The sequence below is a fragment of the Tasmannia lanceolata genome, unplaced genomic scaffold (assembly GCF_043159265.1).
Source record: "Tasmannia lanceolata isolate RefF3 unplaced genomic scaffold, GAP_Taslan_0.1 ptg000011l, whole genome shotgun sequence".
Classification (NCBI taxonomy): Eukaryota; Viridiplantae; Streptophyta; class Magnoliopsida; order Canellales; family Winteraceae; genus Tasmannia; species Tasmannia lanceolata.
The window spans coordinates 24,303,947-24,321,459 of NW_027518688.1; the positions used below are offsets into that span (position 1 = coordinate 24,303,947).

Sequence of the window (17,513 nt, forward strand, 5' to 3'; positions counted from 1 at the left end):
TGTGGTTGCTGTCTCATGCAACAGCCGGTCCACGAAATGCCTTGTGTGATGGTCCTAGCAAATACCTAAAATAAAATAGCTTATAACCATTAGTATTATTTTGAAAACATACCCTTAGATGAAGGGTATTTTTGTCATTTCGTGAAAGGTTTACTGCAGCCTCGACTGGTCTTGCTGGTTTAATGGCTGGTCTTGTAGTATGTAGGGACTGGAGAGAGAGAGAGAGGTGTGCATACCAATAGTTAATGACAAAGATCATAACCATCTCGTCAATGGCCTAAGAATGGACGGCTAGAAAGCAATATGCCCATGGGTTGGGTTCACCAACGTTTTGGATAATGCCAGCTCAAGCTGACCAAATAAGCTATGAAGAAAAGACGCAATAAAAAATGGTTAGTAATTCCATCTGGTCTATACCGCAGTTTGTTTTTTTGGTGGAAAAAAAAAAAAAACTGCAACCACAATCTCTTAAATCTTTGTTTAGTTGAAAAAACCCAAAAGCTAGATTTTATCATAACATGCTCAGAGCTTTTCACTTTCTTGGTTCTGGGGTCTCTCCATTCCACAAATGGAAGCCCAATTCCCTACCCTTATTGCCAAAGATCGTGTCCTCACCCAAATCAAAAGGAGCCCCTTTTGAAGTGTTTCCCACTGTTTCATCTCAATCTAGCCGTTATTTTAGATCATTTCAAATGTCTGCATGTCTTTCAGAATCGAACCTAGATTCAGATGTTGCTTCTTCTTCATCAACTGTCTTGCCCTCAACGGTAAGTCCTATTAGTTATATGGCTTTGAATTTCTTTGATTTTTTTTTCTGGCTTTTGGGTTATTGTCAATTGAGTTCTGTGAGTTTGATCTTGTTTAAATATTTTGTTGGAGAGTGAGGGAAGATGGAGTTCTGTGCCTGTAGTGAAATGGGTTTTTTTTTAAAAAAAAAAAAAAATTTCTTTTGGGTTGTTTAAATTCAATTTCATGGGTTTGATCTTTTACTTTTTTTAATTACATATTGGGGGAAGTGGACTTCCATGCTTATCATTAAAATGGGTTTCTTTCTTTGATGATCAGAAAGAAATGTGTTAGAATGGAACTGGGTTTTTGCTTTTCTCATGTTATTTTTCTCCTTTTGGATTGGCTTTTCTTTGCCATATGAGACCAATTCATGCACCCTTTGAAAAGGCCAAATACAATAACTAATCCTTACAAGATGAATTGAACCATGTGCTTAACCTATTTTGCTGGCTGTCATTTGGTTTCTAAATTCTGCATGAGTTGAAACTATTAAATTGTTTAATTGTAGGCACATAAACCAAAAATCAGCTTTTGTCAATCTTGTGGAGGCCCTACGAAGCAAGTTATACCAGAAGGAGAGGAGAGGATGAGAGCCGTTTGCACACTTTGTGAGAGGGTCTTCTATGAGAACCCGAAAATGGTATCCAAGTTGCTCATACTTTGTTTTGATGAAGTTGTTTTCTCCTTCATTCAGTGAAATAGTTACAATATTCTTGGAACATTTCTCCATAATACAGTCTAGTCAATTTCATGTGACAATAAATTAGATTCCATCATTCAATACAAACATCACAACTTCCATATTATAACATTTTTCTGCATGATTCTACAAGTTCTATTACCAATTCCAACTCAAACATTATTGACTTTGTGATCTGAATTTATACGTCATTGGATGAATTTTGTTGAATATATTGAAGATGGGTAACATATTGTGAGGGCATCTCACTCTAATATCACAACTTTGGATGACGGTTTAGATGCAGAAGATGCCCACAGGCTAGATTGATCTCCTCCCCTCTTCCTCATTGGAGTGGGAAAGGAGTATTTCCAGGGAGACCCACCCATGTCCAAGATAAAAGGCTTGGGGCATGGTTTTGCTCTCCTTGTCAATACCTAAATTATAAATGGCGGGTTGAATGTCGCTGGTGTCATTCGACCAGATCATCATTAAAATGGATCCTTCGACTTGGGGCGCAATCTAAGGATGATGGAGATAGCTTGTGGCCTGATTCGGGCAAAATTTCTCGCAACAGAAACTCCGCTATTCCAATTTTATCTATTTCAGGGCAGGAATTAGATGTGCTATTAAGTTCTCTCCGATCCTGTTTGATCGGGAAAAAGAAAAACCATAATGAGTCTTTGCAGGAACTGTGGAAGTGGGCACAAGTGTCCTGGGAACTCCCATCGTTACATTGCCCGTCTTTATTCCCAAAGGATGAAGTCCTTTTTATGTTTGATTCAGAATTGTAGGCTTCATAGATCATTGCTAAGGGACCTATGGCCTTGGACAACCATCTTCTCTCCCTCTAACCATGGAAAAAGGAATTTATTCAAGGAGAGGAGGCGCTTTGGATTCGTTTTTATGGCATTCCTTTGCATGCCTGGGTTGTTTCTACGGTGGAGGCTTTAGGGGGCCTTTTTGGCAAGGTTGTAGAAACCAAGATGGAGGGCAACCATTAAAATTGTATGAGCTTCGTTTCGGCTAAGAACCTAGCGCTTCGATGGCTCTTCCCTAACTCTGGTGTAAAGCTCAAAATCTATGACCAGGTTTATCCCATTGGGGTTGAGCTCTCGAAGGAAACCCCTGAATCCGCCATCCAGAATTTAGGTTCCTCCTTAGCGGCGGATCGGCCTCCTGCGACCCCAAGACCCTTGCCTGGCGAACCGTTGGATCCCATTTGGGATTTCAAATTCAAATTCAAATTCAAATTCAAACGTCTTTGCTGGGAGGCCTGAGATGGAGCCATTAGCTATTTCAGAAAAAGGTATGATGGGACCGGATCAGAGGTATGAAGATATTTTAGGATCGTTGGTGAGTCCCAATAAACCTACCCTCCACATTAGACGGAAGCATGCTCCATACGTCAGGAAGAATTATATCAATCGCGCCCCCGACGGTTTTTACAAAGATTCAACCTTCCCAGTTAGGGGTTTAAGTTCCCAAGATCAACTCATTACGAATAAGATGAGCTCTATCTTGGGCTCCAAACCGGGTGTAAAGAAGAAATTTAGCAGATTGTTTAGACTTTTAAAGTCCTATTCCTGGCCTCCTAGATCTGGCCCCACCTATACCTAATTTTATAGTTGGGGTTCCCGGGGTAGGAAAAGGCTATGACAATTAAAAGTAGTTAGATGTATTGTATTTTATATTTCTTGGTAGCTAGGGAGGCGTATTGTCATACTTAGCTCTTCTCCCTAGGGGTGGAGGTTCCAAGGCTCTATTCTCCTTAATTTAGCTATTAAGAGGCCCTCTCCATCTAGTTATGAACACATGATCCTTAACAAAGAAGGAATGGCCTCCCTTGAGGAGCCGGGAAGATCAGATTCCCTAAGTAGCCAGCTCTCTCTCTTTATTTTGCTCTGGGATTACACCAGGATTTGGGGGATCGGATTTTGCTTTGGATGGAGACATAAACGATTCCACACTAAGGCGGTGGGTAGCTGTATGGTGGAGAAAAGCTTGGTGATCACCGACCGTCTGGATGTCCTGATCCCGTGTTCTGGGGTTGTATATCTGCTAGAGTCCCTGACTCAGCATAGTATGGTTGAGTCTCTCCTGGCTTTGATGGCTTGCCTAAATCACCAAACTAAATGACTATCTAAATGGTGATGACAAGTCTGTTTTGAGGAAAGCCTTGCATGAGAAGCCCCCAAATATGGCACTTTTCGTTGGTTCCGATCTGCTGAAGGCCTTGGGGTAATGCTTTGGAGTGTTCGGGGAGTGGTGAAGACTCTCTAGGCTGTGTTTCTAGATAGTAGGGGAGGTAAATTAGTTACTCGGCATGATGGCAGTGCATGGATTGGTGGTCCTGACTGTAATTGATGAACTAGTAGATTTTCTTCTTTTGTTTTAACTGGTCTAGGAGTATGCTTCTGGCCATCCTTAATTGATTCTATGTTTTGCTAGTTGGGACCTCTGGTCCCCAATGTAATCTCCATAGTATCAATAAAATTGTCATCTTTCAAAAAAAAATAATGACATGTTGAATTGCTTATTTTATATTAGTTGTCATCGGAGTTATTTTAGTCTCTGATTTGTTTGTCTTGTCCTGCTTCTATATGGTGGGGTCCTTTGATTAAGCACAGTGTATCCATTTGTAGCTATGATTTCCACATTTCTCTTTGGCATCCTGTATAACCATCTCACGTCGTCTTATTTCTCCACTGTTTGTTTTCTTGTTTCACGTATTCTTATTATCTGTAATGTCAACTTTAAGCCGGTGATTCCTACATTATAGGCTGAGTTACTATTATCCATAGGAGAAATTTTCTTCAAGTGATTCCTACATTGTAAACTGAGGTACTACTAGCAGTAAAACAAATTTCCTTCCACTTGTTCATGGCTAATTCAATTTCCTTCAATTCTTCCCAGTATAGAATGAGTCAAGAATCAAGCTACAAGTCTCGATCTATACGAAACGCACTAGGTCTTTTGTGTTTCTGTTTTAAATTTTGGTTTTCATTGCTACGGAAATGGAACATTTCGGTTTTGGTTGGAAATTTTGGTAGAAATCCTGTAAAATCATGAAAACATATGGAACCATATGCAGACGATAGAATTTTGAGATGAAAGTTCAAAAAATGTTAGAATAAGAACAAATACACAATTAGAAACCATCACATAAGAAATAAAACAATATTTTTTTTTGGTTAGGTAAGCTAGGGTCGAACCTGTGACCTCAAGGTTGAGATACAAAGCCTCAACCATTGAGCTACAAGATCAACCCTAAGAAAGAAAACAATCTTTTCTTTGTTTCTTTTCTTCTTAACAATTCATAATGGTTTGACAACATCGAACACCTAGTGACATGCGCTGTCGCGTATACAGGATAATTCAGTACATACCACATTTCATATGCAATTTATATAAACCATTGGGCCTCCTGAACCATTGGGCCTTTGCTGAGAGACCAAAGTAACTCTTTCATTCTCTGAACCATTGGGCCTCCTGAAAAAACTGGAGATTTTGGAAAGCTTGATGGAATCTGAGATGATGTGTTTATACGCCTACGACTTTACCTTTGAAGCTAAATTACTCCAGACTGCCTTTTTCCTTGCATATTTCACTTAAGAGGAATGCATGATTGAATGGGCATCTTTCTCATTAGTTTATTGGTCTTGCATCGTAATTTCATGCTATTTACTCATGATTTTATGTGTCTACTTTGGCTACAGTTTCAATATAAGAGAATTTATAATAACTTTTTATGATCTTGCTGATCATTGTTTGATAAAATATGTTAGAAGTGATTGAAGCTTGAAGATAATATTTATATCTCTCACTTTGTTATCTCCATCCGGATCACATTGATTTTATTTGTGCACTAGATTCATGATTACATGGATATATTTTCATATTAGCACTTATATTTCTTTATTATTTTGGAAGCATTTGACACTAATGGATACAGCATTTGCATATATTCCTCTCTGATTGACAAGCATAGATAAGATATTTTTCTATAATATTTGCAACAGTGTGCCCTCATAAATCTGTGGTTCACATGCTTCTCAGTTATTCAATATTTATACCGTTGCCCCTAGATACTTCATTAATATTTGCAACATTGTACCCTCATAAATATGTCTACAGGTTGTTGGTTGCCTAGTTGAACATGATAACAAGGTTCTTCTTTGCAAACGGAAGATCCAGCCATCCTATGGCCTTTGGTATATATCATCGTCCTTTCCCCCTTCTGTTTTTTAGATTCAGCAAGTAACTATAATCAGCTCGGTTTTGATTTGTAAGAGAAATTATGAGAACCAAGTTACATTTTTCTGAATAATGTATCAACACATACATACGACATGTGATTGAATAGGGACAGACCTTAAGAAATAGCTATTTCTCTTTCAATATTAGAAATTAACTCATACAATCGTACCTCTAGAAAATGAATCAGCTGATAGTATCATATGCAATTGTTTTATATAGCTATCTTTACATATATTTATCTAGTGGCTTAAAATCTCGTTCAATCGTCATTGTAGTTGTCCTCGATAAGTCTCAGTTTATGTTTCTGTGAATGACTACTTTGGCCTTGCACACCGGCCATAGGTGAAAATGGTAGTAAAACCACAATGAGGAGTTGCGCCCTACTGCCCAAGGCACTACTGGTTGCATATAATGTCTTCTCCATGTTACTTGCAAAAGGGGTGTGTCCATTGATCAAGGGATGCTTTGCCATCTATTTAAAGATGCCCAATTAAGAGAAGATTAGTATGCTATTGCCATTACGAGCGATCGGACCAGTCATGTGACCAAGCTTTCCAAATCAAACTCAATTTCAGCGCTCTTACAGTTGTGCTTCCTTACTTGCCATTAAAAAAAAAAGGCTTTCTTACTCTTCACAATCAGTCTCTATCCCATTGTGAATTACTTACCACGGGTTGGGTTGTTCCGTTTTCCCTAAGCCTACTTTAGTTTTGTCACTCCAGTTTGTTTTAGTGGAATGGCGATCCATACCTAAACACAAATGAGTCTAACATCTTAATTTATTATCAACTTATATAACAGTAATACTCTGCTGCTGGTCATCATCATTCATCCCATTTGTCTGCAGATACTGTCATATGTCAAATAACTTCACCGTTCAGGATGGGTATACATGTATTTGTGGAGTAAAATTTTTGGCAAAATAGCTCCGCCGTACTTATCGGTTCTCAGTTACAGTTGCTGGTGGGTTTGGGGTGTGGTTGCAAACACTAGTCGTCTAAGAAAGAAAATGGGCCCAACAATCACTTAAACTTAACTTTAGAATTTAAGCTGGCATATTTGTCTGCTCTTGACTGTCTCATACTCCCATGTGAGTTTGCTAAAGGAAATCATAAGACTGCAGAGTCTGCTACCATCGGATATGCCAACACCTTGTATTGTGTAGTACCCTGTAATACTAATTCTAACTCATGGAGTACTTTGAAATAAGAAATTGAAAGCTGCATTTATATTAAACATTTTGCTTCCTTTCCTTGCTTTGATCCACCATTTCTTTGGTATTGTAATAATTGTATACCTTTCCAGAGAGAAGAATAATCATTCTTACTCTTGGAGTACTTTAAATTAGGAAATTGAAAAATGCATTTATATTAAACATTTTGCTTCCTTTCCTTGCTATTATCTATCAAGTGCTTTCATATTGTATACCTTTCCAGTTTCTACTCCCCTCTCAAACACTGGGTATTACCATATTAGTACTACCCATTGAGAGCCAAATCCATTCTTGTTTTGGTACCAATTCAAGGTTGGCTTTCTAAATACTGGGTCGATTTCTATATTGATTACTCAAAAACCTTCTAATCTTATCCTCACAGTCGACACTCTGCTTGTGATCACTATATATCCATAGGACACTTCCTGCTGGTTACATGGAAATTGGTGAGTCAGCAGCAGAAGGGGCAACCAGGGAAACATTGGAAGAAGCAAACGCTGAAGTGGAAATTCTTTCACCATTTGCTCAGCTAGATATTCCACTTATTGGCCAAGTGAGAAACTTGTTTACATTTTCCTACCACTTGATATATTTGGCTTAATATGAACTTTGTGAAGATTTTTGTGTAATTCTGGATGTTGTATGCAGTACAGACTTACATCATTTTCCGAGCAAAGCTGAAGAAGCCCCTTTTTTCGCCTGGCCCCGAGTCTCTGGAGTGCGCACTTTTTTCTCTGGATGAAATACCATTTGATTGTTTGGCATTTTCGTCAGTTGTTGTGACCTTAAAAATGGTATGTGGTGATTTGAATGCGACCCTCCTTTTATTTCGTTGCCTACCATAATACATTTTTTTTGGATTTCATGTCTCATGAGGTTTTTGGTGATGATCTCATGGGTCAGTTCAGTCCTCTGCTTTTGTTATACTTGCATTATCATTTCCTGAAATTGTAAAGTTGAACTAGGAAAAGATAACAAATGGATGTATTTTGAAGTTCCTTACAGAAAGATTAACGATTATTCTATTTGTTCATATCTTCTGTGGCTGCAGTACATTGAAGATGTCACGGCTGGCAAATTTAGATCTCATTACTGTATCATAAATAAGAGGTATACAGTTTTACATATAAACATATTTCTGGTTTTACTAAAGTCACTTCTTTGGAGGAAGTTGAAATTCATTTCTAGTTTTGAAGGACTAACAAAATGCACTTTTATTATTAAAAAAAAATAAAAAAATGCACCTTCACTTTTGTTTCTTTGAGATCCTAGTTAATGGCAGGTGTTCCGCTGGGACCTTGGAAATTGTGGTTGGTCTGCTCACATTGGTGGAAGCCTTGGGACCCCTGTAAAGTATGGGCCTTGTCACTTCCAGCAATAAGAACAGGTGGACCACAATTTCCAGGGTCCTCTTCTTGTTAACCTGATTTTGGTGAAATGTTGCCACATTCCTAGATAATGACAGTTGAACATTGGTAGATATGACCAATATCAATTGATTTCATTGCTATAAGTTGATATTTTTTGCAACCATGGTAAAAACAAATTGATTCGGGTGAGTCAATGATTGGCACTGCCAAATTTTTAGTAACTTGGGTGAGTCAAAGAAGTTTTTAGGTTGGGTTGGTAGGGTCAAACTCGGATTTGGATGAAAAGTTGGCCGAGTAAAACTGACTTGACTGCTGAAAGTCGATTGTTGAATTGGGGAGTTTTTAAACACCGAGTAGGAACAACATATTTCCGATGCACAACCCCAATTTGATTCTAAAATGCCTTTGTCCTAGAATAATATGGATTGTTTATTACTAAATAATTTTTTGTTATCTCTGATGATATGATTAAGAGAGAAAGGGCAAGAGGAAGGAGGAGAAGAATAGAAGAGAAGAAAGGATAGAAAGAGAGAGCTTTGGAAAAACAGGAATTAGAGGGAGATACCCTACTCTTCGACTTTTCTTAGGATTCAAGTCCTACTTGTTATAACGACAAGTAATCCCCGATTACATAATAAACATAACTCAACACTCCTTAAGTGGGACATATATATTAATCGTGCCTAGCTTGCCTAAGAATTTGCCCAACTTTGTTTTTATCACCCCATTTGTAAGAACATCATCTCCACTTCAATATGCTTCGTTCGATCATAATGAACTAGATTGTGGTGATGCTTATGGTAACTATATTATCACAATACAGCTTCAAAGGACTACCTGCCTTCATCTTTATCCCACATAACAAAATCTTCAACTAGATAATCCCTGTAACTCCTTGAGCCATAGCCCCGTCTATTACCTCTCCAGGGATAAGTTTTCAGGTATCTCATTACCATCTTTGTGGCCCAAGTTGAGATGATCTTGGGCATGCATATATTGACTAACCACACTTACTACATAGGCAATATAAGGTCGGGTTACAGACAAGTATATCAAAGGTCGAGAGAGTATGATACATTGGTGTAAAATATTGATTGAGATTGGTGAGGTTAGTTATAGTAAGGCCTGGCCTGAAGTGCGCGGCTTACGGAATGGTAAGCGGTTAAGTTGACTTTGCCCCCATTTTTTTGACTTTTCTGAATCTGAATCGAATCATCTTGTTTCTCCATGGGATCCTTTATTTGGAAGAAGATCACTATTTTCACTTTGCTAATGATTAGGATCAAATGGAGTCTTTGCTGGGTGGGCACCTATCTTTCGAGTCTCCCTCAACAAATCCAAAACACATATCCTATGAGATATAAAAATTACCTTTTTTGAAATGATGTTACTTTTCTTAATGAGGAAAAGTGAAGGGCCTGAGGTAGTTGAAACTACAAGAAAGAAACAGAGCTAAGAGACAAAATACAAACAGAAGGAATCGAGGAGGGAGAACGTCAAAAATCTCCAATCTTGTCCTATCAACTCCTGATCGGGCGAGAAGCTCATCTCATCCTGAAAAAGTAGATCATATCAAGATCAAGTTCATCTCTTCCCAAAATCTGCACACTTTGTCATCTCATATTCAGTGTTCAGTGTGGCTAGGAAGTTGAAAATCCTATTTTGCTGTACCTGCTTTCGATGTTTCTCTCAATCGGATGAAGTATCCTTGTCAAGCAACTGGCCATGGTGGGGAATGGGAAATTCCATAACTGGTTGCAATATATCCAGATCTAAACCACAATCATCACCAAAAGTTTCAGATTGATTACATCTGAACCTAGACCTCAATATCTGATTTTGTTTTTAGATCTTCATACTTCTATTAGTCAGGGAACTTAAGTGTAAAAATTTAATAGGAGACAACTACAAGGCCATATGACTGTTGAAGTCAAAGAGTTAGGGGTCACTGGCCCTTATCTTTTGCTTTGATAAAATATTTATCATTTCAAAAGAAAAAATAGTAAAAGAGAAGAAAGAGAGAGAAAGAGAGAGAGAGCTTTGGGAAAATGAGAGTTAGAGGGTGATCCCCTACTCTTTGACTTTAATTAAGATTAAAGTTATACTTTTATGCCCCTATTACACAATAAACAGAAGTCAACAATTTTCTAATGTTGGAGGCATCCTCGTTGGAGACTTGCAAGTGCGGTCTTAGAACGTTCATTATCCTTCACTTTTATGAGCAGTTCTCGGACGTGTTTGTTTGCATGGACTATTGGTCGCTTGATTTGTAGTGCTTCTTTAATTTGACAAGCGGGAGCCAGGTCCATCGCAGTTTGTGTTAGCATTTTCGCTTCTCGAATGTTATAACTTTTTTGTTAAATATTGGTCTCGTGCTATTTACAAACTGATGATTATAATTCTTAGCGAGCACTGCTATTGAGGCCAGTCTCAAAATTTTGTGCAACCACTTAAAAAACAAGTCAAAAGAGCTGGGTTTTTTTATTTTTTTTTTAATTTTTATTTTTGCACTCAGTACTTGTAAACTTCTATAGCAATTGTGTTTCTGATTGTTTCTTTGTCATGTTTGGCAGACCAGGCGCAGGCCCTTCTGATACCCGCGGTTTTGCTGTGGATTATCATTTGCATTGTTGAAATGAGTTGTATTTTTTGCCATTGGGAGGAAGAATGAGTCACGGGTAAAGCGACCAAATGTCAGCACTGACACTTAGGTGGAAAATGGGGTTCTGTCATTGCTACTCCAATCAACAGCCTGCCTATTTGGGCTGAAGATTCCTTGTCATCATCTACATGGCGTGACGATGAGTTCGACGTTGATATTTATATGGGTACATTGACCATTTTTTATTTTCTGCTAGAGTTATAATTTTTTGTTTTGTTTTTGGGATTGCTTGTTATTTGCTACTTCTCAAGGGTGTCATTCTATTTGGGGTTCCCCTGTTTGTGGGAGAGTGTGGGTTGTGGGTGCTTTCATCCTAACCCTCCGATCACAGGAACTTGTCCAGATTGTGGAGTAGTGGTTGAATGGTTAGGATCATCTAACCGGTGTGCTTCTTGGGCTATGAGATCTTAATGGTGTGGTGCCCATTGAATGAATGGTCCAGATCATACTGATGTCCTGGAGGTGGCCCCAATCATGATATCCCATAAGATGGAGCTCTCACGGTAATAATCTGATTGCATCTATCCTATAATATGGGTTGGATCTCTCTGATTGATGGTTGAATCATTTATAGAAGTGGTGGGATTTCTGCTGGCCACAGTGTATTAGATATGCAAATTCAAATTCCAACTTGGGTTTAGTTGTAAGTTTTGTGTTTGGGCAAGATCAGCTATGGTTCATTCCAAAGTCATTTAAACATTCAAAAGCTACTCATTTTACTCTACAGCGGGGTGGTCTTGGGGTAAAAATGGAGAGCAAATAAAAGAAGTCTTTGGTGGCTATCAAATTGGTACAGGCGCACCCCCCTGTGTATAATTCACTCCCCTTCCTGTCTTTATCAACAATGCAAAGGTGACACAAACACAGCTCATCCTATTTTAAGCATATTTTTACAAAAATTTACAAGGTCCTATTTAGGATTCTAGACTATTATAAAGTAATGTCCGGGACACTAATTCATTTGTTTGATGGGATTTTTATTAAAAAAAAAAAAAGTGTTTTAGGGTTCAGTCAAAATGGGGTGTCTACAGGTCTTAAAAAAAAAAAAAAACTTAGCTTCCCATATGTTTGCTTTGTTGGTTAAAGCCCTGCAAACTTTCTAGGCTGCTTTCCTTGCCGCGAGACAACCACTAGTGCTGCATGAACCAAGTCACAGGACTGAAACCCCGTGGTATAGGTGGCTGGCAATTAACACCACTGCTTCCCAACTGAAACTTATATTTATATCTACACATGGCAGTCAATTTTTTTAAAGTTTAAACTTACTCATTAGCTATTATAATTCCAAACAAATTGTCAATTGTAAATGAGGTACGTTTATAGAAGAAGAGGTTGCAATATCAAAATGGGTGCAAGTGCCAGCTCCCTTTGCCAGTTTTGCTTGCTTCCTCATTTCCTTCCCTCTCACTGTAAGATGCAACTATATGAGTAAGAGAGAAAAATCCCCTTCACCACTTAGAGTTTTTTAATTAATTTACTAAAGATATTGGACTATGAACACCCCTATTATTCATCAAATAGTATTAAGCAAACCAACCTCAATCCAGACTCCAGAGTATCCTTAACCCATGGCTCTATAACAGACTTCATATTTCAATATGAGGGCTCTGAAAGTCCATGATATATGCACAAGGAGATGCAACATATGTCAGTTCAGGGTTACAATGACAACATAAATAGTCTCTTTTTTTTTTTTTTTTGAAAAGGGCAACAGAATATATATATATATATATATATATATATATATATATATATATATATATATATGTAAAAACAGAACCGAGGTGGTCCTGAAGGAACAAAGATAGCAGTACAATAATTCAAGGAGGTAGATAGTCAAAGCACTCAAACGCGGCCCGAAAGACTCCTGAATGACTGTTACTACAAAGATAGCAGTACAATGGTCTCTTATTAATAACACGCAGACTCTTGAATGACTGGTACTTACAAAAAGAAAAGGAGCTTGTTCTTACAAGTAACTAGTGTAATCTTTACCCAAAAAAAAAAAAAAAAAAACAAGAACTTATTTTACATGTACAGTAATGTTTACAAATAGAAAATAAATAAATTCATCAACAAATAACAAATACAGACTACCGGCATAACCTCAAGTGGACATAAATCAGCCATCATCAAGGTCAATGGATAAGTCCTCCAGGCTAACTGGCATGACTGGCCACATAAAAGCAGGCTTCCCAGTGGGTATAGTAGGTGGAGGACCTTCACCTATGAGAACTTGGAAAGCCACCATCATGGAGGGCCTTTCATTTGGGTTTGGATGGCAACAAGCCAACCCTAACTTGAGCACACACTCCATTTGCTCCTTATCAAACTTTTCATACAATTGTGGATCTGCTGCATCTAGGATTCTCTGTCTTCCATATAAATTCCACAACCAATCAACCATGTTGATGTCTTGAGGCTTTTTTCCTGAAGCAACTTCCATGGTAAAAACCCCAAACGCGTAAACGTCGGTCTCTGCACTTGCCCAGCCAGTAAGAAAATACTCTGGTGCCATATAACCAGGCGTTCCGGCTATCACTTTCGTAGAATGGTGAGTGTTCCCGTCCTGTTGAATAGTTCGAGCCAACCCAAAGTCTCCTAACCGCGCATTGTAGTTGGAATCAAGCATCACATTGCTGGATTTCACATCCCTATGCAACACCATCTTCTTGCACCCCATGTGAAGATAACATAGAGCAGAAGCCACCCCGCAGATTATGTTATGCCTTCTCTCCCAACTCAATGCAGCCTCTTCTTCATCCATGGAGTTTACCTCTTCATCCATGGATTTTCTGTTGGAAAATATGAGCTTGTCCAAGCTTCCATTGGGCATGAATTCATAGACCAAGAGAAGATTTTTTCGTTCATGGCACCACCCGATCAATTTCACAAGGTTCTTGTGTTTCAATTGGCTGATTGTCATCACCTCCGCCACGAATTCTTGTTCACCTTGGCGCGAGTCCTTCGACACTCGTTTTACAGCAACCTCCTCATTGGTCTTTTTCAAGACCCCTTTGTATACTTCCCCAAACCCACCCTGTCCAAGCTTGTTCTTAGGGTCGAAATTCTCAGTCGCAGATTTGAGCTCTTTGAGTTGAAACTTACTTGGCCCTTTCGCTGAATCTTGAAGTATCAAATCTATGTCATGGCTTGACGGATACTTCCGGAGGTCCATGCTTCTCTTCCTCCGCCAGAGGTAAAATGCAAGTCCAGCAGAGAAGAGGATTGACAGCGAAGTCCCAATTAAAATCCATAATAGCAAGTTGTTTTTCCTCTCTATATCCTCACCAGAAAAATTCCATGACTTGATGCAATTTAGTTGGGTGAGATTACCTGTGGAACCGGAGAATCCTACATAAACATCCTCTGGGAGGTACTCAGATAGATTGATGGGCAACCGTATCGAAGCTTTCGAGGCCGAATTATTGACCATGGAAACATCAATGCTCATGTTTCTCGATTTGCCGTCATACTGAATATTGACTAGCACATCGGATACATTCGAAAGCTTAACACCATAGCTACTCAATGAAACTTGTGTGAGGGAGATCATTCCATTTATATCCACGCCCATATGGTTATCATCCACATCCTCTGCATAGCTTTTCCTTGTATCAAATTCAATTGCGACTATTTTAGATGACCCATTTGTTGTTTCATTCGTGATCCCAAGCCACTGCCCATCGCTGTTGTTCGGAAGCTCCGCATCTTTTGTGAGGATAAAAGCTAAGCCTTCTCCCCCAGTTCCATCTATCGGCACAATATTCAACACAAAAGAGGTGTTGAAGGATGCAACAACCGATCCATTGTCCCTCCATAACTTGAACATGTTTTTGTATAGAATCCTCCCTTTGGAGTTCTCCGTCAAAATCGTAGGATTGCTTGTATCCGTCGTGATTTGCAAAGCTCCACGGTATATATTTGAATCACCGGGCCGTTTAAAGTCGGGTAAATCACCTTCACTGAAATTGTTATAATTGAATTGGAGGCTGTACACTTGAATGAAGATGCTTGAAAACATAAACACCCTAAGAGCCTTTGCAGAAGCAGAAGATGATGGGAAAAGATGAACAGATGTCATGATAAGCAACTTCTGAATTACCCAACAAAAGAAACTCAATCTTCTTTCCTTACAAACCAGGAAGAACTCTCAGAAGGGAAGATATAGCCACAAGGAGCGTGGGTTTAGCTTAGATGAGAAGTTTCTTGTGTTCTTCATGACTCTGGAATTCCTGCACAGAAGAAGTCTTATTTAGGTGGGTGATATTATTGAGCATTTCCACGAAACTTCCTCTTGGAGGAATGTGAGAATTGAAGGCAGATTGGGCAAATTTTTCAAAGGTTTTGTTCATATTTTCTTGGCTGTCCATTTTTTGGCCATTTGCGTTTTCAACCTTATCTTTGAAATTGCCGTGAATCAATCCAGTTGAGAGGTTTTACATAATCTATTCCTAAAATGCAAAATGCAAACTGGTATTTACCCCCTTCCAGTTTGATAGATATATACCCCTATGTCTGTTTTTAAACATTTTACTTTGGTTTTTGGATTTGCTAGGCAATTTCCTGGAAAGCCATTCTGTGGCTGACTTTTGCATGAGAGAATAGTCGCCTCAGTTGAATTAAATTAATAAGACAAAATCGGCTAAAAAGTGAACCACACAAAATTGAGCTTGCTTGGCTGTTCTCTCATGCAAAAGTCAGCCACAAAATGGCAAAATTGCCTTTTCCTTCCGGGGCCACCTACTTTTAGTGTAAAAGCTGTTATAAAAGGACTAAAGAGGGGTGGCGCAGGTAAGAAACTTGGGTGAATACGTCACTTCCCTCTTTGTTTTGGTAGGAAGCTGGGATTGAACGAACAAAGCTTGACCATCAATTCCTATGTCACTTCCATTTGTCAGAAGGCAAAATATAATTCTCAACCTTGAGGGGTGGGAGATTTCACAGCTTCCTTGTTTAAAACTTTTTCGTTACCAAAATGACTCACACACTTCATTGACAATTCAAAAAAAAAAAAAAAAAAACTCGATTTGCAATGTGATCATGGCTTTTGGCATTTCAGTTGCAATTAAAAGGGCCTAACAATATGTGTTGAATTTGGAACCTGCTTGTGCATGTAGAATTCCTTGAAACTATGTTTGTATCTTTGCCTTCTAAGTTTGAATTGAAGAAAGAAATAGGTGGAACAACCATTGTCCTCAATATTGGAATTGTGAGTTAAAGGACAGCTTCACTGTCTTTGCTATGTTTAGTTGGCATGTGTTAACCAAGAGGGTTTTTGTGTTGAAAATCTAAAGGAAGACGAATACCAATGCTAAGAATGACAACCAAGGATTGAAATGGACTAACATGGATAGAGATCATTTACTTCTATGATTACCACTAAGAGCTGTACTTGGAGTGAGATGACCCCAATTGGCAGAAAACTCCTCTGAGGAACTGGATCAACCTCAGAAATAGTGACCACTAGCCACATAAAGTAGACTTCTCAGTGGGTGGGATTATGGAGGAGCTACACTAGTGACAACTTGCATCCCCACTATGAAGGAAGGCCTCTCATTTGGGTTTGGATGGGAATAGGCCAATCCCAATTTGACTACATGATCCATTTGATCCTCATCAAACTCCCCATGTAACCGTGGGTTCACTGCTTCCAGGATCCTTTGTCTTCCATACAAATTCCACAACCAGTCAATGATGTTGTTGTCATTGTTCCGAAGATTATTACCTGGTCTTCATCCACATGCAACCTCCATACAGAAAACCCTTCCAGCTATCGCATTTGTTGAATGGTGAGGGTTTTTTTTGTTTTTGTTTGAAATGGTTTGTCGAATGGTGAGTTTCACTATCAAAGTAAACACTGGTGCAATATAACCCGGCATTCCAGCTATCGCATCTGTTGAATGGCGAGGGTTTTTTTTTTTTTTGAAATGGTTTGTCGAATGGTGAGTTTCACTATCAAAGTTGAAAGTTTGAGCTAACCGACGTTGTATTCAGAATCAAGCATCACGTTACTGGATTTCACAACCCTATTCAGTACCCTCTGCTCACACTCAACGTGAAGAAAACTCAGCGGAAGCCACTCCACAAATTATCCTTTTACTTCTCTCCCAAGCCAACAAGGCCTTCTTTTCTGTGGGTTTTTCATTTGAAAATATGAGCTTGTTGAGGCTTCCATTGGGCCTATGTTGCATGAGTACAGATACCAGTGTCAGAACCTGACACGGGTACTGAATGTCGGATTCAGCTAAGCTCAAAAAAGGATTCATGTATTCGGCTAATTTCTATTCTTTTAGATGTATGGTTATATATTGAAAATCTTGGTAGATTCAGTAAATATAATTGTTTTTCATATAAAAAACTTACTACTTGGATAGATAAAACTCAAAATAAGTTATAGTTGTAAATTTACTGTAGTATTTTGAGTATAGATCTAGATAGATTAAAGAGATCTTTAAGTATCGTAGTGAATCCTAGAGTGGGAATCCGACACGGGTACGTCTCTGACTCAGAAGAATCCAGGTATAAACACATACACTA

At 38.7% G+C, this 17,513-nt stretch overlaps 2 protein-coding genes across 2 annotated transcripts; one reads left to right on the forward strand and one right to left on the reverse strand.

Moving 5' to 3' along the window:
* Window positions 1-410: 410 nt before the first annotated feature.
* On the forward strand, window positions 411-11,301 carry NUDX23 (nudix hydrolase homolog 23). Its single transcript, XM_077390848.1, has 7 exons — window positions 411-767; window positions 1,298-1,429; window positions 5,606-5,682; window positions 7,359-7,494; window positions 7,595-7,735; window positions 7,993-8,051; window positions 10,885-11,301. Exons 1-7 carry the CDS (start codon window positions 519-521, stop codon window positions 10,943-10,945), a joined length of 855 nt encoding a protein of 284 aa, XP_077246963.1. The 5' UTR covers window positions 411-518; the 3' UTR covers window positions 10,946-11,301.
* A 1,537-nt stretch (window positions 11,302-12,838) lies between these two features.
* On the reverse strand, window positions 12,839-15,353 carry LOC143886741 (putative L-type lectin-domain containing receptor kinase S.5). Its single transcript, XM_077390849.1, has one exon. The coding sequence runs from the start codon at window positions 15,055-15,057 to the stop codon at window positions 13,096-13,098; it is 1,962 nt and encodes a 653-aa protein (XP_077246964.1). The 5' UTR covers window positions 15,058-15,353; the 3' UTR covers window positions 12,839-13,095.
* Between the last annotated feature and the right edge of the window lie 2,160 nt (window positions 15,354-17,513).

Coding starts and splice junctions, on each gene's coding strand:
- NUDX23 (XM_077390848.1), top strand. CDS start 519: ATGCTCAGAGCTTTTCACTTTCTTGGTTCTGGGGTCTCTCCATTCCAC. Junction 5,683..7,358: donor CAGCCATCCTATGGCCTTTG/GTATATATCATC, acceptor ATATATCCATAG/GACACTTCCTGCTGGTTACA. Junction 7,495..7,594: donor ATATTCCACTTATTGGCCAA/GTGAGAAACTTG, acceptor TATGCAGTACAG/ACTTACATCATTTTCCGAGC.
- LOC143886741 (XM_077390849.1), bottom strand. CDS start 15,057: ATGACATCTGTTCATCTTTTCCCATCATCTTCTGCTTCTGCAAAGGCT.